The 22,021-nt window shown below is 34.7% G+C and overlaps 4 protein-coding genes across 4 annotated transcripts; 1 reads left to right on the forward strand and 3 right to left on the reverse strand.

The window, feature by feature from the left end:
* Nucleotides 1-1,309: 1,309 nt before the first annotated feature.
* On the reverse strand, nt 1,310-3,758 carry LOC146918578 (protein MAINTENANCE OF MERISTEMS-like). Its single transcript, XM_085720194.1, has 2 exons — nt 2,545-3,758; nt 1,310-2,248 (listed from the first exon to the last, which is right to left on the reverse strand). The coding sequence occupies exons 1-2, from the start codon at nt 3,298-3,300 to the stop codon at nt 1,472-1,474; spliced, it is 1,533 nt and encodes a 510-aa protein (XP_085576320.1). The 5' UTR covers nt 3,301-3,758; the 3' UTR covers nt 1,310-1,471.
* LOC146918579 (uncharacterized) lies at nt 3,648-4,092 on the reverse strand. Its single transcript, XM_085722068.1, has 2 exons — nt 3,755-4,092; nt 3,648-3,657 (listed from the first exon to the last, which is right to left on the reverse strand). The coding sequence occupies exons 1-2, from the start codon at nt 4,090-4,092 to the stop codon at nt 3,648-3,650; spliced, it is 348 nt and encodes a 115-aa protein (XP_085578194.1).
* Nucleotides 4,093-7,829: 3,737 nt separating this feature from the next.
* On the forward strand, nt 7,830-12,914 carry LOC146918580 (glucan endo-1,3-beta-glucosidase 13-like). Its single transcript, XM_085720232.1, has 4 exons — nt 7,830-8,053; nt 10,661-11,944; nt 12,227-12,257; nt 12,380-12,914. The coding sequence occupies exons 1-4, from the start codon at nt 7,996-7,998 to the stop codon at nt 12,528-12,530; spliced, it is 1,524 nt and encodes a 507-aa protein (XP_085576358.1). The 5' UTR covers nt 7,830-7,995; the 3' UTR covers nt 12,531-12,914.
* Nucleotides 12,915-13,741: 827 nt separating this feature from the next.
* LOC146918581 (mediator of RNA polymerase II transcription subunit 4-like) lies at nt 13,742-19,123 on the reverse strand. Its single transcript, XM_085720233.1, has 3 exons — nt 18,982-19,123; nt 14,935-16,259; nt 13,742-14,121 (listed from the first exon to the last, which is right to left on the reverse strand). The coding sequence occupies exon 2, from the start codon at nt 16,180-16,182 to the stop codon at nt 14,977-14,979; it is 1,206 nt and encodes a 401-aa protein (XP_085576359.1). The 5' UTR covers nt 16,183-16,259; nt 18,982-19,123; the 3' UTR covers nt 13,742-14,121; nt 14,935-14,976.
* Nucleotides 19,124-22,021: the final 2,898 nt, after the last annotated feature.

Raw genomic sequence — 22,021 nt, forward strand, 5'->3', positions numbered from 1 at the left:
TAGACAATTACATTTTAGGGTTATTTTTATGATTTTTAGAGTCTATGTATAATTTGCACATTAAGTGTTTGATGAAATGTTTGAATGAGTTTTTCATTGATTATTTTAAATTTCTATGTGCGTAGATTTGAAACAATGGCCGGATGGATCGACGTTCATGCAACATTCAACGGAGGAGAACCTCAAAGGTTGAAGGTTCGGTGCCTTGATGTAACGTTAAGAGATCTCAAGGATCAACTGAATGAATTCAACCAAGGAGTCAACCCAAGAGACACAAGAAGGGTGCAAAATGTTCGGTATAAACGTCCAAAGCTCGACGAGGGGAGCGTATCATTCACTTGGGTGGAGTTAAAGAACGACGAAAATGTGACGAGTATGTTTTGGGAGCACACCAAGTTCCAGTGGATCGATATGCGGGTGACGTTGCTGAGATCAACTGAAGATATCATCAACAACTTGATTCCGCTAGAAGATCGTCATTAGTTAGGGTAAGGTGCATTCAAACTACAACAATTGTCTTACCTCTGAAATGGGGTGATTCAAACTTGCCAAACGGCTAGGACTCAAGCATTTCGCCTCGCGTTCATGTTTTTCCTTTGAAAAGGTTAAATTCTTGTTAGACTGATTTAGATGATGGTATTAAGTGTCAAGGAATGGACCTCATTTCGTTGGCACTTGAATACCATCATCTAAATCAAATCTGACAAAAATTTATTCTTTTCAAAGGAAAGCATGAACGCGAGGCGAAATGCTTGAGTCCTGTTGTTTGGCAAGTTTGAATTTACCCCATTTCAGAGGTAAGACAGTTGTTGTAGTTGGAAGGTACATTCAGGAATGTAATGTAATTGTTTTTTTTTTAAATACGGCGTTTATGTAATGTAACGAAACCTGTATCGCAATATTTATTCGAACGAATTCATGCTATTGTAATTTACCAGATTAAAAAAAAAACAAATATTTGCTATTGTAATTGCCAAATAACATAAAATAATTTTTTAAAAATTTCTAATAATTTTCTACCACAATTCTATTCTAAACAAAATAAAACAAAAAAAAAATTAAAAAAAAAAACAAACTCGGCAGTTAAGTGCCGAGGAAAACCTCGGCAGTTTAGTACCGAGGAAAACCTCGGCAGTTTACTACCGCCGGTTTCATCATTTCCTCGGCAGTTAACTGCCGAGTCGTCCTGAACCCAGAATTTGCAGAACCTGTTGTAGGCAGAACCTGTTTACAATGTGTTTTTACACATTGTAAACACATTGTTTCGATGCCAAACCATAAAGCTAGTCAAATAAAATTACAAACATAATTGAAATTGAAAATATAATACGGAAACGAGCAATTGTCATAAAAAAATGTCATCCAAACAAAGTAACAACAAATGTACTGGAAGTACTAACAAAACGGCCAAATGTCATGAAAATACACCAAGTCCTAAAAATAAATCCTAAAAATACTACCAGTCCTAATCCTACTGCTGGTCCTGGTCATGCTGGTGCTGCTGGTGCCTCCTCCTCGGTCTCTGGGCTCTCCTCCTGGTAATGATCGGCGCGATCTGCTGCCTAACATCCTGCAAGGCCGCATACAACTCCTGAGGGGTCATGCTCGTCACCTCCTGACCCAAAAACTGATCAGCATGGGCAACATCGCCGCTAACCATGTCATAGGTGTCAGGGGAGCTTCTCTCCTCGTACCGCTCCCACTGCTCTGCAACGATCTGCTCCTCGTTTGGAGGCCTCGGAACATCTCCCGGGAGAAGTGGCAAAATCTGAGGGTGAGACACAACCGTGTACCATCGTACATAGCCCTCTGCCATACGCCATGGTTGCTCTCCTGCCTGCTCACCCCAATCAGCCGCCTTAAGTGTGCGCGGGCGTAAGTCGATGAAGGCTTGCACAATCTCAGCCGGTGTCAGCTCTGCAATATCCGTCGGAGGTCTAGGGACCGACTGGACGTATCCGTACTGCCTCAATACCCTCTCCGGGAGGTGACGGTACACCCTAATATCGCCGCACATGATCCAGCCAGAATACCAGAATACCTCCTCGAACGGCTGGAACTCCCTGTGCCCTTCGTACGGCCTCCAGCATACGTCATCAAACGTAATGCGATCAAGCAATGACCGATACGTGGCCCCCTCTCCATGACCCTTCTGAAGAGTCCACCTCGCTGCAACCGGTAAATTTTCAATGTAGTCTGGGTTTGGATCAACAGTGTAAAACTTAGGGAAGTGCGACAAAAACCATGCCTGCATAAACCATACAAATCACATATAAATAAATTAAAGTTAACTAAAAAAATAAAATTTACAATTAACAAAAAAATATAACAAAATAATAATAGTTAACAAAAAAAAATTAAAGTTAACAAAAAAATATAACAAAATATAACAAAATAATAATAGTTAACAAAAAAAAATTAAAGTTAACAAAAAAATATAACAAAATAATAATAGTTAACAAAAAAAATTAAAGTTAACAAAAAAATATAACAAAATAATAATAGTTAACAAAAAAATTAAATTTAAATTTAATTTTTACTTACAGTGAGCAGTGTCACGCTTCCCCCAAGCTGCCTGTCTCTGGGCAAACAGGCATGAGCTAACTCATCGTACAGGTATGCAAGTGTCATCCCTCCCCACGAATAAGCACGCATCCCCGCGTAGCCGTCCGCCATAGTCGTCAAATAGATCAATTGGATGTGCTTGTTGCTTCTATCCCCAAACAACAGGCATCCAACCAAGTATAGAAGGTAGCACTTCACACAATAAGTCCTAACCCTCTCCAGCTCCTCCAGCTCCCCTGGATCCTCTGTATCCGCCAACAAGTTAGCTCTACCAAGGTGCGTCGTATAGAAATCCCTCAACTTTGGATAACTAATGTATCCACCATACTCTGTATTGCAGATTTTCTCTGCCTCCTTCCTCGACGCACCCAAGTGAGTCATCAGTAGTGCCTCTCCCTCATGTCTCAGCATCTTCTTCCGGTGGCCCAACATCCGCCCTTCAATCGGGACATGCATAAGACATGCGACATCGTCCAAAGTCACAGTCATCTCCCCCATGGGCATGTGAAAAGTGCTGGTCTCGGGATGCCACCTCTCGCATAGAGTCATCAGCAAAGCGTGAGGCACAGTGGCGTAGCCCAAGTAGACCAAGTCATGTAAGCCACTCGCCCTAAGCGGATCCCAAAACCATCTCTGATTGGGGTTTGGACGTCCGAGACTCAAAATCTTAGGGCCGTGATTAATTGACTTTACAACACGCTTCTTGCGGCACTGAAAAAATAGAAAATTAAACATAGTTTAAACAATGTAAACATTTAACTAATAAATATAAAACTTGATAAATGCTAAAATAAAAATAAAGAAAACATATAAAGAAAATAACATATTAATAAAAGTTGATATAATAATTAAAAAAAACATATTAAGAAAACATATAAAAAAAACATATTAATAAAACATATAAATAAAACATATTAATAAAAATTAAACAAACACACACATAATTAAACATATTAAACATATAAAATGGAGAAAACATATTAAGAAAACATATTAAATCAAGAAAGAAAAAATAAAGAAAATAATTAAACAAACACACATATAATTAAACATAAAGAAAGAACATTTTAAAAAAAAAATACTTACGTCATCCTTATTATACCAAAGTGGCAATGCCACATGATTGGCATAAGAGTGAAGCAGATCAATGATCTGCGGTCCTCCAGGAAAGGGAGCGTCCGTAGGCAACACCTCCGGGGCAGCCGTCATTGCAATGCCATCATCGTCTGGCTCCCCTGGCATATGCGGCTGCTCTGGCTCGTCGTACCCACCATCAGTCACATCATGGTGATCCTGATAGTTCAGGTACTCCACCGCCTGGGTCGGGTCAACCACCTGCGACTCTTCAGGCTGTGCCTGAGAAGCCTCAGAAGGCTGAGAAGTCCCTGAACCATCCCCCCCCCTCCGACCTCTTCCCCTCTTTGGGATATGTGCGTTTCTCCTCTCCTTCTCCTTCCGGTAGCTTTGTGTCTGAGCACGCCTACCACCAATCATCTTAGATGGATCAATGGGCTCCTGATCGGCCATATCTACACAAATTTTTAATAAATTAACATCATTTTCCATAACATAATCAAACACATTAAACACACTAGTCATAACTTAATCATTAACATTAACAACAATCAACATCATTTCCATAACCTAAAATCATTCATACAATCATCATTACAATAAAATCAATAACCTAAACTAATCATTTCTATGCACTTACAATAAAATCATTCATACAATCATCATTATGTCCATCATTTCCATCATAACTTAATCATTTCTATACACTTAATCATTCACATCATAACCCAAATACACTAAAAAATCAATATACACTTAATCAAACTATAATTAACATCACTTCTATCATTTCCATAACCTAAACTAACTAAATAATCAAAATAATTTTCATTGAGGCATTTGATCAAACACTTTGTGTGCAAAGTATAAAACATATTCAAATTGTGTTCATTTGCCACCATTCAAAGCCACATTACCATTTAAACAGCATAGGCAACATCTACATTCATTTATCAATTCAAAAACTACACATGCAATCATCAAATTGTCAATTTTAATCATCAAATCATCATTAACCTAACCACATGCAAACTACTCTAATTTTTTTAAAAAATAAACCTAACAAACTAACATTAACATTGCAATGATTAAGGGTACTTACTTGTGATAATGTGGTGATGATTTGCTTGCAATTCGTGAAAATGTGCTTTTGGAGAGAATTTGGATGTGTTTGAAACAAAATATTGAAACTTGAAACTGCTTCTGTTCGTTCTGTTTATGTTCAGAAAACCTCGGCAGTTAACTACCGAGGAAATCCTCGGCAGTTAACTGCAGCCGGAATTAAAATTCCTCGGCAGTTAACTGCCGAGGGGGCAAAAACGTATTTTACATGTGTGTCCCAGCCTTCTCTAATGTGTGAACAGCAATTTTCATATATGCTTAGTCTTCATGGGTCAAGATCCTCTCCATTTATAACTTTTTCCATTTGTTGCAATTTGGAGAGAGATAAACACTATAGAATAGAGGCTGCGTTCTCAATAAGCTTAGTCTTCGGTAATGATAAATTCTTCCAAATAGAACAGAGGCTGCTTTCTCAACTCTCTAACGGTGATTAGCCTAAACTTTATCAAATACACTATATTATATAAAGATCAAATTAAATACAAAATATACTTAATCCAGAGATCAAGATTGATTATGAGTTATTCTTAACCCAATACAACACCATAAAACTTGTCACAAGACCAACACGATATCATCTAAGAGTCAGGGACGTCCCTAAGAAATTGGAGGCTTGATTATTAAATACAAATGTTTATAATGTTTGTTTCATTTTTTTTTAGAGAATAATTATAATGTTTGTCAGTAGAACTTTGATGTTTTATACTATAAGTATGGGTCAAAAATTGCAAGTGCACTAAAAAAATTAAAAAGAAAAAAAAGTTATATTGTATTTGTATTTGCAAATATATATAGTCCAACAAAATAAGAAAAAAAAATAATTAAAGGAAAAAACATGAGTCCTAGCAATGCGGAATGCTACCACTGGACCATCTTCATTTTGTTAAAATACATTGCAATGCTATTTTGGAATTTTAGATGGACAACCATAAGATTTGCATCAGTTATTATGCACAAGTTTCACCTTCATCAAATGTCCCCATAGAAAAATCTGGTAAGTTCTCAAATAGTGAAACATATTACAAATCTTCTACTAGAGCCACTTTGATTCACTACTACAAATATGGACCAAAAATTGCAATTGCTCTAGAAATTTAAAATTGTAACCGCATTTGTCACTTTTGGAAATCACGATGAAACACACCTACTCCCTCCGGTCTCAAATATAAGAAAAGATTCTTTTTTTAGGTTCATTAAATAATTAATGTATCTGCTTTACAATGTAGACCACATACATTAACTACTCAATGAGTTTCTGACATCCAATCTCGAATCTAGCATCCCAATTATCACAATTCCACACATTCATTTGTTTCTGACATCAATAGTCGTTCAATCAAGATGAAACGAACCATATTCAAATTCGATATTTATGATTATCAATTAAAAAATAAAAAACATATTATCTAACTCTTTTGATCAAAATCGAACGACTAGTTGTCGATTATCAGTATCTCAAATGCATGAATGTGGTAATTTTCCAACCAATCTAGTCCTAGTTGTGAATCCTTTCACATCTTGAGGATGGATTATTGTTTATAAATAAATCCAATTTTTTTCTTAAAAAAGTATAGGGGCATTCATTCATCGACTCATTGATAAGGGTGTACGTAAGGGTAGTGGGAGACAGAACAAAAACAAACATACTATTATGCTGTTAATGAATAAACGGAATCGAGAAAAATGTATAAAATTCAAATTGATAAAAATATTTGAGGTCCATTGTTACTTTAATTAAACATATGCTGACACATTACATTACTCTGAGCTCAACCCGATGATACTTCACTATCACAGTGTGTGTAGAGAGTAGCTCTATTTATTTATTCATTCATTTCTGTTTGTGTCTTGTGGGGCCCACAGATACAGTAGATTGCCTTTCTTGTTTTGCAAAATGTTACTTTTTCTTTTAGCTTCACTTGTTTGTTTGTATTATTTTTTTTTTTGAGGGAAAATTTATCTTGTTTGTTTGTATTATTATCATGCATTTAATTATAAAATCATTGTTAAACTTTATGTTAAATAAGTTTTTCATTCTTAAATATATTATAAATTTTGATTTTAATTTATAAAATAAATATGATATTTTTTCTCTCCCAAAATTTTTCATTTTGTTTTTGATCTATAATGAGTAATTTATGTTTATATTAAGTTGTCTTCAAAGTATGTCAAATTATTATGTTTAATCTCATGTTCATATTATTTTTATGATGTATCAAGAACATGTCAAAATTATTTCACAATGTCTAATACACTTTAATCTCACGATAATTATTGCATTTGAAAATTTCATACAAATTTTATTTTAAGTTGGGGGGAGGCGTGTGTGTCGAGATCGAATTAGACTTATGTCTTAGTAGTGCTTACCACTACGCTACATTCATATCTTATTTGTACTAATTACTGATGTATTTTTACTGTCATAAATTCAAAGTAGAAAATAATAGATTTGAAGTGATGCGTATTAATTAGAGAATGCATTTGAAAAAAAATTAAAATTAGATTGAAAATTGAAAATGACAATCTTTTAGATACAATTTGTTTGCAACTGTGATTATTATTTTTATTATGATGATGATGATGAGACAAGAATACAACTATATTACCACAATGAATTTCAAAACGGATAATCTTCATCTATCATTATAGTTTTTAATGTATGAAAATTACAAATACATTCTCAAATTTCCCTAGTTAGCCATTTGATACTTGAATGCGTATTTTATTAGTTATTTTGATCATTAATTAATTTAGTTCATAAAATTAGAAATAAAAGTAACAATGATGACATATTTACAATTTTAATACACTAAAAAACTTTAGTGATAAAAATTCACACAAGGATCAAAATCTCTATTTATCCAATAAAAAACTATGTGCTGCCGTAAATCTTATTAAAAATGATTTAATAAAGGGTCTTGCTAACAAGTGTCCTAAGGGCGTTGTTTAAAGAACCCAAAAAAAGAAACTATGTCTTGAAAATACAAGTCAAACACTTTTATAAGTCATAACCGTACAATTTCCAATGCAAAAATTGTCACTTTTAGATGCTTAAACAATGCCCTCAGGGCACTTGTTAACATTTTCCTTTAATAAATTGTACACTCCATTCTAGACTCTACACAGGAAACAAGTACCGTTACTTTATGTCTTTATCTGAACCAAGCAAACAAGAACAAGAACAAGTACCTTCACTCTCTTCAGAGCAGTGAGAATCTAGAGATAGAGAGAACAATGGCAAGAGGGTTTTGCTTCATCTTGGTTGTTGCTTCAGTTTTGCTTATGCTTCTTGGTTTGTACTTCTTTCTCTTTCGATGAACACTTTGCATTATGTTTATGATCTAAGTACTTTTGTTGCATGTTTCTTGGTTCATGATGTTTTTATGTTGTGTTTTTTGTAATGTACTTGTTTCTAAGTACTTTTTGTTGCATGTTTCTTGGTTCATGATGTCACTATTTTCTCATAGCTATATTTTCTCTCAATTTTTTTTAAAAGTTGTTTGTGATGTTAAGCTTGTTACCCTTTATGGAAAACATGAGAAATGGAAGACTTCTAAGTTTGGAACTAGATAGAAAATAGGTCAAAAGCTGTTTCTAATGTAATTGTTCATAGACATTAATCTCATTAAGTGGCTTGTGTTAGAATAATTAATCAAGTACTTAGTGGAGATATTGGAAAGTTGTGACTATTTAGTTTTAACTCCACTAGTCATTGTATTGATTGTATTGATTAATCTTCCTTATTAATTAGGGGTTAACTAGGAGACTCCTACCTATATAAATGTACATTCTCACCACATAATATGATATAATAAACATATTTTCAGTTTTAATATGGTATCAGAGCTTCTTGATCCAGAGCCATGTCTACTGCTACGTCTTCTTGCCCTCACCAATGACATCTAGTACAAATTTAGACAATTTTGTACTAGATGCCATTGGTGAGGGCATGCTATTAGCATTAATCATGTTAGCTTTCTGAAGAAGGTCCTTGATATATTTGGTTTGAGAGAGAAGTAAAGAGCCAGATGGTGAGTGATGCACCTCTATGCCAAGAAAATAATCTAGTATACCCAAATCTTTAAGGGAGAACTCAGAATTGAGCTGATGAACTAGATTCTGAATAGCCAGTTTTGAGTTTCCAGTGATGATAATATCATCAACATAAACCAATATAAAAATGCAGTTAATGCTTACACCTGCCAGCTCCACTGAACCTATTGCAATCACTGGCTTTTGTGATGCTGACTGGGCTTCAGATCCTGATGACAGAAGAAGCACATCGGGAGCCTGCATATTTCTGGGTCCCAATCTAGTTTCCTGGTGGGCAAGGAAACAGACCCTTGTAGCTAGATCTAGTGCAGAGGCTGAATATAGAAGCCTTGCACAAGCTTTTGCTGAGATTATTTGGATCCAGTCTCTTCTCAATGAATTGCAAATTAAGAGTAAAATTCCTCATGTCTATTGTGATAATCTCAGTGCAGTTTCACTTGCTCACAACCCAGTCCTGCACTCAAGAACCAAGCACATGGAATTGGATATTTTCTTTGTGAGAGAAAAGGTTATAGGGAAGGAACTGAATGTCTCACATGTGCTTGCTCAAGACCAGTGGGCAGATGTCTTGACTAAGCCTCTGTCCACTGCCAGATTCCTTTATCTTAGAGACAAACTGAGGGTTTGTGACACCCTCGGTTTGAAGGGGGGCTGTTAGAATAATTAATCAAGTACTTAGTGGAGATATTGGAAAGTTGTGACTATTTAGTTTTAACTCCACTAGTCATTGTATTGATTGTATTGATTAATCTTCCTTATTAATTAGGGGTTAACTAGGAGACTCCTACCTATATAAATGTACATTCTCACCACATAATATGATATAATAAACATATTTTCAGTTTTAATAGCTTGCATAATCAGTTTCATTTCATGTGGATCTAACTTTTCTAACCATCATTAACCAACCATGTAGTGTGTGTTCGGTTATGCGGTGACAAAACTTGATTTTGAACTGAAGCACGGACACTCCTCGAATTACAGGTGTCCCGTTGTCGGACACATGTCGTGTCTGACACTGACACCGACCCATATAATTACATTGAATTATGAGATTTTCTCAAATTATTAGCGGTGTTGGCATGTCAGTGTCCGTGTCGTGTCCAGTGTCCGTGCTTCATAGATTTTGAATAATTAATTATGTAAAATTGATTCTGCTTAAAAATGAGTTGAATATAAAGTTATTTATGTTTGGATACACTCGTGGACACTTTAGTTTGAAGGCGCGTCTGCGTGTGTCCAACATTCATACGATAGTGACACATAATCACTTTCATTTTCTTAAATTTCTATTTACTACTATGTCTACATATCAGTGTTTGTGTGTGTCCGAGTCCGACGGTGTCTCATAGGGTTTAACTCACATTTGAGAGATTTGGTTTTGATTTTGTAAAAAAAACTATATTTTTGGATATATCAAGCCTAAACTACTTTTGTTCCATTTAGCATGATTAACTAAAACAAAGCTTTGTAACATCGGTTAAGAATTTGTTGGCTAACCATGTTAATGTCATTAGTCAAAGTATCCACTGACTTAGTCGTTGACTGACATTCGTTGGGGAACCTGGTTGACCACCTTTTGTAGAGTCTCCCCTACAACCACATTTGTTCCATCGACAAGGCTCGCACATGAAATATTACTTAAGAGATCCGAGTCCAGTTTCACTCGAATGAATGTAATGTTGGTTGGTTAAGAATTTGATACTGAAATAATTGCAAATTAATAAATTGTTGTTTTGACTTGCAGATACTATTCTCAATTGTAATTCTTATTTCTTCAATTTGATATTTATGGAATTTTGTAATTCTTATTTATTTTATTTGATTTTTATGAATTTATTTCCAGATTGTTGCTACGGGAGTTTTGTCGGAATTTGCTATGGAAGAAATGCTGATGACCTGCCTCCACCTGATAAGGTGTCACAGTTGGTTCAAGATCACAAAATCAAATATGTCAGAATTTACGATTCTAACATACAAGTTCTAAAATCTTTTGCAAACACCGGCGTCGAACTTATGATTGGAATTCCAAATCTAGATTTGCTTCCGTTCTCTCAGTTCCAAACTAATGCAGACACTTGGCTGAGAAATAGCATCCTTCCTTACTATCCAGCCACCAAGATCACATACATAACTGTCGGTGCCGAAGTTACAGAAAGTCCCGAAAACATTTCCGCATTAGTTGTGCCAGCCATGACTAATGTCCTTGCAGCACTCAAGAAAGCTGGACTTCATAAGAAGATAAAAGTTTCCAGTACTCATTCCCTTGGAGTTTTGTCTCGATCGTTCCCTCCTTCGGCTGGTGCTTTTAATAGCAAACATGCTCATTTCCTTAAGCCACTGCTGGAATTTCTTGCGGAAAATCAGTCGCCTTTTATGATCGATCTGTATCCTTATTACGCATATCGTGACTCTCCAACCAAAGTGTCCTTGGACTATGCATTGTTTGAGTCCTCCTCCGAAGTTATTGATCCTAACACTGGTTTGCTTTATACAAACATGTTTGATGCTCAGATTGATGCAATTTATTTTGCGTTAACGGCGTTGAATTTCAGAACGATTAAAGTCATGGTAACCGAGACAGGTTGGCCTTCGAAAGGTTCACCTAAGGAGACAGCTGCTACTCCTGATAATGCACAAACATATAATACCAATCTGATAAGACATGTTATCAATGAAACCGGTACACCTGCAAAGCCGGGGGAAGAGCTAGACGTCTACATATTTTCATTGTTCAATGAAAATAGGAAGCCAGGTTTGGAATCTGAAAGGAACTGGGGAATAGTTTATCCGGACCTAACAAACGTGTACAGCCTAGATTTTACTGGACGAGGTCCTGTTGACATGACCGCAGATGCAAATGCTACTAGTTCAACTTCAAATGGAACAAAATGGTGCATTGCTTCGAGTAACGCAACTCAACTTGACTTACAAAATGCGATAAATTGGGCTTGTGGTACTTCTGGAAATGTGGACTGTACTGCTATTCAGCCTAGCCAGCCTTGTTTTGAGCCGGATAACTTAGTCTCGCATGCTTCATATGCTTTTAATAGCTATTACCAGCAAAATGGTGCTTCTGATGTTGCCTGTAGTTTTGGAGGGACTGGTGTACTTGTTGATAAGGATCCAAGTATGTTCATATCCCATCACTTAATTAATTTGCCTTTCCATTTTTCAGTTTTTTTCGTATACTTATCTTTTCGGCAGCTATTGCATGCTTTTTTTAGGTTTAAATATGTTATGGTCCCTGTAAATATGCAATATTTTCCATTTGTCCTTGCTATTTTTTTGGTCCTGATAAATTTGTTCATCTTTGAATGATCCTGTAATATGTGTAGATGATTTATTGTTGCTAAAGCATTTCTGTAGACCGTTTTTCTTACTGAACAAACTATTTTTTTCGATTTTGCAGCCTATGACAACTGCATCTACATGAAAACTGGGTATGTTCAGTCCTTGAAAATTTCTTTGTTGGTTTTATATCCGTAAATTGTTGTATTACGCCTTATCATTATTAAGACTGAAGCATGACATTTGAGTCTTTTTCTCTCCTGTTTTTGTGCAGAACTAACCAAACTTTGGCAAGTAATAATACAACGGCGACATCAATATCTTCACCTCCGTCCTCCTCAAGCAAAGAAGTCTACTCATCAATCTCGACTAGTGCTCTTCTTTTGATCTTTCTCCTCTTTCTTTTGGATATCGGACAAGCCTAACAAGTTTGATTGATGACAAGAGGCAAGCTTTCGATTGTTGAAAAGGCAACATGATTAATTTTTTACCACGTTGAGGTGTATGCTGCTTTTGGCACGAAGGAAAAGTAATGATTTCAGAAGATTTTTTAGCAGTGCATCAGAGAAATGTAAATTTGTATGAAATTTAACTACTGCATGTAGATTAGAGCAATCTGTCTTCTAGTTTTGTATTCAAGTGACAGGCCAAATAGCAGGATGAACATTTTATGTGGTTTAGTTTTGTAAGTGTTGCTGCAACTTTTGAATGTGGAAGTTTAGGTACAGTCTCAATAGTTTCATGTAGGGGATGTATAACAATGGATTCATATTTTCTATTTCATCAATGCATGTGTTATTGGTGAAAAATGACACCAAAAGGTCTGCAGTACCAAATTTGCTTTTAGCATCGGCATCCAGTTTTCATTATATACATGGCGAATATGAATGTTATCTATGCAACCTCGACACTATAGATTAATGATACGGTGTTTGACATGTTTCGGTACACAAACACCTGCAACACTGCTTTATAGTATGTTATTAGTTTGTTAACAAGCTTTTAATGAGATGATTTATCAGTGCCTGTTTTAATTGTTTAGGAACATACATGTTTTGTTCAATTGGTTTTAATGATGATTCAAGCATTTTTGTCAGCAACAATGAGCAAATCTCTCCGTCTTTATTTTTTGGTCAGCTTAATAATATTACCAGGGGGCTGCTTTCCCCACCACTACTCAACCTCCATGTTTTTGGTAATATGCATCTCGCCTGCACAAATTGTTCGAAATCACGCATATGAGCTACATAAGTTTGACATATGTTTTAGATGCATATGTATCGGATTGCCCATGACATATTAGTGATTTTGTATGAGCTGTTAATTTTTTTTTTTTATTGTTGGCTCATTTGTGGTCTTCATCATCATTCAGATTTTGTGCGGTCAACATTTTCAATGATCCATGAATGGAAAACTAAAGGTTAGTGACAACATTGAACTGAAAACTCAGCTTTGATGTTTCTCATAATTCCTCATATGTCACAATTAATTAAAGCATGCAACAATTAGAACATGCACCATTCACATACGACACAACATTTGAGATCACTCAAAGTCCCTCGCCATTGAGCAAAACCAGCAACTTTAAATACAACATCATAACCAATTACAAAAAAACAACTCGCGTTAAAATCAATTGCAAAGAAGGATCCAAAACAGATAAACAAGGGCATTACAGAATACAAACATCAACATCTGTAATTACAATATCATTATGCCATGCAAACCAACAGCAATAAAATAAAATCATCAGCCTACTATTCCTTTTGTTCAGAGGTTTTCAAACCAAGACAATAAAGTAAACTCATTAGCACCCTAAACGAAATCTAGAAATCATGAAAATTATAGTTACAAACTGTCAGAATCAACTAATTACATTTAACTTCTACTATCTCAGGTTATCTTCTGAAATTGACTGATGTAGCTAGATGACCCAGTACGATTCAACTGCTTTCCCAGCTGCTTACCCTTCTCAGCCTTTTCCCCCATGCTAAATTTGGCCCTCCTGTGCTTAATCTGAGAATCAATGTGCATGAGTCAAAAGTCTGAATGTTTATGTGTTATGTGTATGAGCATAATCATTGCATAAAAAATAAGTGAGTGCGCATGCATGGGCGTGCAATGAGTATGATGCATCAAAAATAGGGTGAAAACATGAATTAGAGTACTTGTGAGTGGGTAAGGTGTATGCTTTGGGGGTTTGAAAAAGGAGTAAATGGGTGAAAAATTCAGTGAGTGAGGAGTTTGTATATCATTGAGACAACGGTGTATTGGTCAATGATGGTGAAAATGAAAGATAATTGCTACATTCGCAGCGGGTGAAAGTGAAAAATGATGCTGTGCACAATGATTCACGAGAGTATCATCAATGCAAGTAAATAAGGCTGACATAAATGTTATCCTTTTTATTCATCGTGTAATTTTAGTAGCATATGTCGTTCTATATGCGAAACAGCTCTATGGCTATTGCTAAACACAATCCTCTATTTGTATAAATGCAGTTGCTTATGGAATTTTTCATGATTATAAAGCATATGGGGTGTGCTTTCTTCCTTCTAGAGCCTACAGTACAGGATTATGACCTATTACTCAAAGCATCAACGAGGCCTACTACAGGATAAAGAGTATTGTTATTCTACTCAACTCATCAAATCATCTTAAACTCAATGCTTAGGACACAAATGACAAGACCTAAAACTAAAACACAGGCAAAGCACCATAGGCATGTGAGGCTTATATCAAATGCAAATGTGCAGATTACTAGAAGGAAAATATTGATGCTATTAATTCACATCGATCAAGCATTTCAAACTATTTTAAATTAATCACCTGTACATTCGCTGATTTGAGAAGATAATTATCAAGACCTGCTCAATCTTCATCATCAGTGCTGGCATCATCACTACTATAGTCACTACTGTCACTTTCTCCAAGATCCAAATTAACTGGTGCGACTTGAATAATTTCTGGCAGCTTTGGCTGAGGAACATGAGGGTGCAACTGTTGTTCCTCAATCCTTGGTACTGGAAGGGAGTCCAATGCCACAGGATCCCCTGGTTTCCACCCAGGTGGTGGCTTAATTGGTATATCAATAGGCAATTGTACAGGCATTCCAGGCTTCCAACCGTCCGGAACAGTAAAATTTGGAGGTAGCAGTCCTTGAATTCCAGGCAAATTTGCAAGTGAATTGGTATCCACAGGCTGTAGAGGTGGAGGCTCAACAATAGCCTCAATTGTTTTCTCTTTGGTTTCAACCGATTTTGGTAATCCAATATCCAGATCTGCAAAATTATATAACTGTGAAGCTCTCATTTGCTCGTCTTGCGGTGCAGGTGGAAGTGCACCCCGGAGAGGGGCCTGCCCTGCTCCAAATTCTGGCGGTGCAAAAGTTGTATAACTTATTCGATGAGCATATGATAATATATCTGACAGCTTCAGCTGAGACGATACGGTTGAGGTAGTCAAAGAAGAATCATCTTCACTTCCATCTCCTAATTTCAATCTCTTGGTTTTGCTGCGATAATCAGAGTAATCATCAACAAGAATATCAAGTACCCTCTCAGCATCTTTGAGTTTGTTGGCAAATGCAAGAAGTGCTGAATCTTTTGAGCGAATTTCCTCGTCGATCTTTTGCTTAGCATCTTTTTGATCAAGAACTTCCTGGAGTTCGGAAACAGCTTCAAACATTTGGGTTTGAAGGTTGGTGAAAAGTGAAAGGATTTCTTTGGTGGTAGAAGGAGAAGAGTCGAGCGATGCAGAAGAACGTGGTTGGCCTTGTGAAGAAAGGAAGGTTGGGAGTGATCCACGGAATGCACTAACCCAAAGGGACTTGTTGGGTGATACTTCAAAGAGCTTAGTAGATAAGGAAGCCATTTGCTGAAGAAGTGCTTGTGCTCTAGGAAGGGGTGGGAGAAGAGAGAGTAGAGCAGGAGAAGGGGTTGCCAAATGGCGGTCTTGATGGTGATGGGTAGTCTGAGGAGGAGGGAGCTTTGGAGGGGTAGGGTTTGGAATCAACGGTGAGTTAGGGTTTGTTAGGCCTAGCCTAGCAGGTGACTGTACAACTTGGTGTTGAAGCATTTTTTGTCAATGATTCTTGTGTCTCCAACAAGGTAACTGAAGGGCTTGAGCCAGAGCTACCCACTGATAAATGTCACCTGTGTAATAGAATGTCAATGGACAAGTATTCAGTATATTACAATACGTCACCTAAAGTAACAAGTGATAACCGAATTTCTCGAGACTAATCCAAGTTGAAGTAAAGTATATCAATTTATCAAATGACATATAAGTTATAAGCAACCAAATGCATAAATCCAGGCATAGAAATTAATAGTTTAGAATTGATTTGTATCAATTTAATGCTTAACAAAATCTTAATAATGCTTAAAATAACATTGCTCATAAGATTTTTGTGAGACAAACAAGTCAAACAACTAACTAGATGAGCATAATCAAACTTTGTTACTGCCACAAGACCAATAGCCCAAATTTGATTACATCTTCATCAACTTACCCTTAACAGCACTGCCGTCATTTCATATAAAATGATGTTTAAGGTTATTAGTTCATATAGATTGGATTTTAAAAATTCATATAAACCCTCCAAAACCTCTCAAAAACCTCCCCCAATACAATTATTGAGTTCCCCCTAATAAGGGTATAATTGAAAAAAACATTAATTAGATTTTAGATTCCTAAAACATCAATAGTTATGAAATAGAGGGAGTAATATATTTGACAAAGTTGACGACCTATTGATAACTAGGTCTGCATGTGAATTCTATTTGAAAATTTCTGACAAGATCAGTATATTGAAACGTGCAGATGATACAAAAAGTGTGTGAGATGTAGAGAATTTCCCTGCACTAAAAAATTTGCGAATACTCATACAAATAATAATTGATAAAACTTATAAACATGACCCATTATGCAATGGAAATTATAGACAGGCCATGCAATTCAATACTTTCTGCTCAATTTGCTGTAGGACTTGAACAACATAGAAAACAAAATATCAGTTGATGTATAAACCTTCATAAAGGATAAAAAAGGACAGTCTACATAATTTCAAACACTTCTTTTCAGAATGATCCCTGTTTTGATAAAACTGAACATATATTTTACCAAGATTTCAAATTGTAAGGGAACCAAAACACAGTGTACATCAGTATAAACCAGAAAGTAAAACCAATCTTAGATTAACCTATCTGATAACCAAGAGTAGATTCAGATAACAAGTGTAACATATAAAACATCTTTATTTTTGAAAACTATGGCACCTCTTTAAATAAAACGAGCATGCGAAAGGATTTGCTTACTTATTGTATGCATATAAATTAATTATTATCATCTTATTATAATTAATTAATTATGTTTATATGTGCTTCAGGAAGACCTCTCTAATGATTCTTATATATGCTTTCTAGTTTCGGTAGAAGCATATCATCCAATCTTGTCAATCTCGGATTGCGGAAAAGACGGAAAAGAACAGTCTGTTCAAAGTCTGCTAGGCTACACAGCTATAGTGCCACAATAGCCGCTATTTGACAATATTTTGTACTAAATAGCGTATTGCGGAACAATAGCGACTAGTTCAAATTCTGCTACACACAGCACTATAGCGCCGTAATAGCCACTATTTTACAATATTTCTCTCATCTATTTTGGATTTGAAACAATCAACTGCACGAAATACTATGTCAGCTGGCACATTCGGTGCAATTTTGGACTTCTAGGAGCCATGCTTACTGAGCTTCAAACCAACTGGACTATTTATGAAAATAAGCTACTTTATATTGTAATGTCGTGTTGGAAAATAGTGGCGCCACCACGTCATAACATGGTGGATTTTGTGCCAACCGCCATAAGCCTCAACATTCAATACCTATTATATCTGCCATGTTTCCGCCATAGGTCACAACGCCATGTTTATATGGCGGATTTCACCTGGCCTCCATAATCCGCCATTGATAACACTAGTGAAAGTTGAGTTGAGCATTATTCCTAATAATAGGGGCACAAGTCTCCCACCAAGTGGAGTTTAGGGAGGGTAGATCTACTGAGTCATACTCCCATAAACGGAGAGACTGATTCTAGGATTCAAACCCCTGACTTCCCAGTCACAAAGCAACAACCTTACCGTTGCACCAAGGCATTGTTATCAATTAAAATACGGCTAAAACTAATTAAATGAAAATAACTATGCCAATCATGTATCATTCATTACATTTTTTTTCCGATTCAAACTGATATAAAAATACTCTCGCCACAAGGGGGACTGGCCATGTAATCCAATCTATAAAAATTCAGAATTTTTCTTCAAAAATAAATAAATTGAGAAACGGAAACCCTATTAATAATCGTGACACTAATGAACAATTTACAACTATTTTAGGTGAGATTTGAACCTTGTAGTTGTATCTTGATATTACAAAGTCAAACTCTTAATCAGAGATCCACAAAGTCAAGCTCAATCACTTATTCATTTATGAAGATTAAGTTTTCCTAATCTCATAACACAATATTCACATAGATCAACAAAAACCCAATCACATAATTATCATGAAATTGTAAAAAAACCTAACTTTATGATTTTCACTTACAAAAAAACCGTAACACTAACAAACCCATAACTTAAATTCCAATTTTTATACCTACACATAAACAAGCTTCATAAAAAAAAAAAAAATCAAATTCCACCTGAGACAGTTGAAAAATAACCGTTAATAATAATAAATTTTTAAAATTTTCCATTTTTTAAAAATATTCATCAAACCCATCTTGAAAATAAAGTAAAAGGGGTAATAGGGTTTATGTAAATGAAAAATTCCAAAAAAAAAAAAAAAAAAGAAAAAAGAAAATGAATGAAAATTTTACCTCTGCAAGTTTGAATGTTTGAGAATGAGAAGCTAAGTAGAAGTTGCAGCTCACAAACACTCTGCCGCTTGACGCCGGTGGTGGAGAATTGGTGATCAAAGGCGGAAGCTTTTCTCATAAAACCATATCATTCAATGGTGGTGGGAAATTAAGGGAAAAAAAGTTTAATCATTTAACTAGTATAAAATTATAATAAAAAATATATTATATTAAATTAAAAATTAGTTTATAAAAAATAAAAAACATTTCACACAAAATTAGTTTATATTTAAGTTATTTATTTAACATATAAGTCAACATAATTTTAAAGTAAATTTTGTATAAAATTACAAAGAAATTAATTGTAATATTTACAAAGAAATTAATCGTAATATTGTATAATTTCCATGAAAATTATATATTATATAGTTGTAATAGCGTATGTTAACGAAGTTTGACTATGCTGGTAAATAGTTGACTCACTTGCAAGGTTGTGAGTTTAACTTTTGTTGTCAATATCAGTACCTCTATGGTATGGTGTGTGTGTGTCTCTCTCTCTCTCTCTATATATATATATATATATTTATAAGTTCTGTGAACCTTGAGGTCTGCTCTGACTCTGGTGAGCTCTCAGACCCAACTAAAAAAAAGTATATAAAATCTATCAAGGTTATCAACATATTTGCACATTTAAATATAAGCAAATCTTCACAATTTTTTATCTTATGTCACCTTTATTTATCAAGCTCTGGCTACCTTATGTCACTTTTATTTATCAAACTCTAATAGATAAACTATCTATTATTGATTCTATTTCTTATTTGCATTAACAAAAATGGTACCATTAGCAAAGTTATTCAAAATATATGTTCCAGTCATTCCGAAATTTAACTGATGGTAACACCTAGAAGCAAATGAAAGACCAAACAAATAATCAAAATTTCAGGTTCTAGCTAGAATTGAAAATTGAAACTATTGAGAATCTTCACCCCGAATAATGCTAAATGAAGATGTATTGTAAAAACTAAATGGAGATTTGTTATAGTTAATTTATAGATTGCAAAGGAGTTGACAAAATAAATTATTAGACAAAATATCAATGAAACTACATTTGATATAGCAAGAACTACTAGGACTTCAATTATCATCGGTAACTCTATTTATGATACATACTTCTCCCTTTCAATGTTCCTTCCCATGACCATTTGTTGACATCCCATTCATCATCCATGAAATGAACATCACATATATAAATGATGAACTATTAGGCAAAAAAATCAATTCTATAAACTGGAAAAAACTTGAAAATCAATCTCATAATCACAAAGAACAAAGTTCCACAAAGGTTATGAAAGATGTCAAATAATGCAAGTATACCAAACACATTAAATAGAACACACTTTCATCATGAACATTAATATTGTTGTGAATTCGGACAAAATTACACCAATGAAACAAAAATGTATGGAGTAAAGGAAATAGTAATCAATGGATAAAGTAGCCTCAAGATGATTATTGAAATTGTTTTAAATTCTTATTATTAGCACATGTTGTATGATGATTATTGAAATTTATTTTAAGATATGAAAAATAAAACATTTTATACATTTTTTTATATTTAAATATTTTATACTTAATTTTATTAAAATAATATTTTCTCCACGTGGTACACGGGTATACACACTAGTACAACATAGGTTTAGTTTAAATTAAAACATCAAAAAATTGTTTGATTTATATATTTTATATTGTTTAAAAAAATATTTATATTAAATTAAAACAATTCTATGATTTTATAAAATATAATTTTATCATCTTTATTTTTATTCTTACATAATTGCATTTTTGGTCCCCCTATTTTATTAAACTCATGAAAATAATTACCTTTTAACTAAATCAAACTTTTTGGTCCTCTATTTTCATATTTGTTATAATTTTGGTCTCAGTCCAAGTCTTTTACTTCAAAAATGGTTATTTTTGGCACAAAAAAAAGTGATTTAGGTGCGTTTTTTTTGTTTATTACATGTGTTGGTCTATTCCATACATACATAACAAAACTTGAAACATTACAAATTCAAAGTTTCCTTAATGTACCTAAACATGTTCCAACTTTGAGATCACTCATATACTCGAGTTAATTCACCATCTCTATCTTTGGGTTCATCATCATCAACTTCAATTGGCTTTGATTGTTCAGTTCGAGGTGCACTAAGCTTGATATAGGTCCAAATTAAAATATGTACAGTCCTTCCACTCCTTCTTAATATGGTGAAATCAACCTTTTGTAACTACTTTTGCATGTTTTGTCTTAGGAATTAACAAGTGGTGCAAGTTTTTTCTTATAGTAACTAGTTCATCATGTTTGATCTTAGGTAATGGTTCATCATGTTTTGGCTTAGGGGCTGATTCAAGTTGTGGTCGTAGGACTGATTCAGGTTGTGGTCCTATGATTGGGGCGAGAAAGTCTTTCATAGACACAACTTCAAATAAATATTAGGGGAATTAGTCACTTTAGTCCCTGAATGAGAGATGATTCGTCACTTTAGTCCCTGAATGAAGAGAAATTGCAAAACACTCCCTGAATGTAAACTCTGTTAGTCAATTTCGTCCCTGAGATAGAACTTCATGTTCTCCAACATTACCAGAACTTCTATCTCATGGACGAAATTGACTAACAGAGTTTATATTCAGGGACTATTTTGCAATTTCTCTGCATTCAAGGACGAAATTGACTAACAAAGTTTACATTCAGGGACTGTTTTGCAATTTCTCTGCATTCAGGGACTAAAGTGACGATTTATCTCCCATTGAGGGACTAAAGTGACTAATTCCCCTAAATATTATTTGGACACACTTACATAAAACTAATAAAATTAAATAAAAAATATTTAGTTACATCAATTGATACATTGTAATTTTATTTTTTCTTTAGTTTTTTCTTGGTTTTGTACATGTTCCAAGGTACTTATAGTATATTATTTGGTTTCCTTAACTAGTGCCCCGGAGGCACTTGTTAACATTTTCCTTTTTTTATTTGGGTTTGTGCCCAACCAAGTGTCTC

This window comes from Medicago sativa, chromosome 6 (genome assembly GCF_051527215.1).
Source record: "Medicago sativa cultivar Bolivia chromosome 6, Bolivia_mono, whole genome shotgun sequence".
In the NCBI taxonomy this organism is placed as follows: domain Eukaryota; kingdom Viridiplantae; phylum Streptophyta; class Magnoliopsida; order Fabales; family Fabaceae; genus Medicago; species Medicago sativa.

Bases quoted from the DNA above. Each gene is read 5' to 3' on its own strand.
- LOC146918578 (XM_085720194.1), bottom strand. From the start codon at position 3,300: ATGTTTAATTTTCTATTTTTTCAGTGCCGCAAGAAGCGTGTTGTAAAG. The intron at 2,249-2,544 runs GTAAGTAAAAAT...TGGTTTATGCAG, and splicing joins GAAGCGTGACACTGCTCACT to GCATGGTTTTTGTCGCACTT.
- LOC146918579 (XM_085722068.1), bottom strand. From the start codon at position 4,092: ATGGCCGATCAGGAGCCCATTGATCCATCTAAGATGATTGGTGGTAGG.
- LOC146918581 (XM_085720233.1), bottom strand. From the start codon at position 16,182: ATGCTTCAACACCAAGTTGTACAGTCACCTGCTAGGCTAGGCCTAACA.
- LOC146918580 (XM_085720232.1), top strand. From the start codon at position 7,996: ATGGCAAGAGGGTTTTGCTTCATCTTGGTTGTTGCTTCAGTTTTGCTT. The intron at 11,945-12,226 runs GTATGTTCATAT...TCGATTTTGCAG, and splicing joins ACTTGTTGATAAGGATCCAA to CCTATGACAACTGCATCTAC. The intron at 12,258-12,379 runs GTATGTTCAGTC...GTTTTTGTGCAG, and splicing joins TGCATCTACATGAAAACTGG to AACTAACCAAACTTTGGCAA.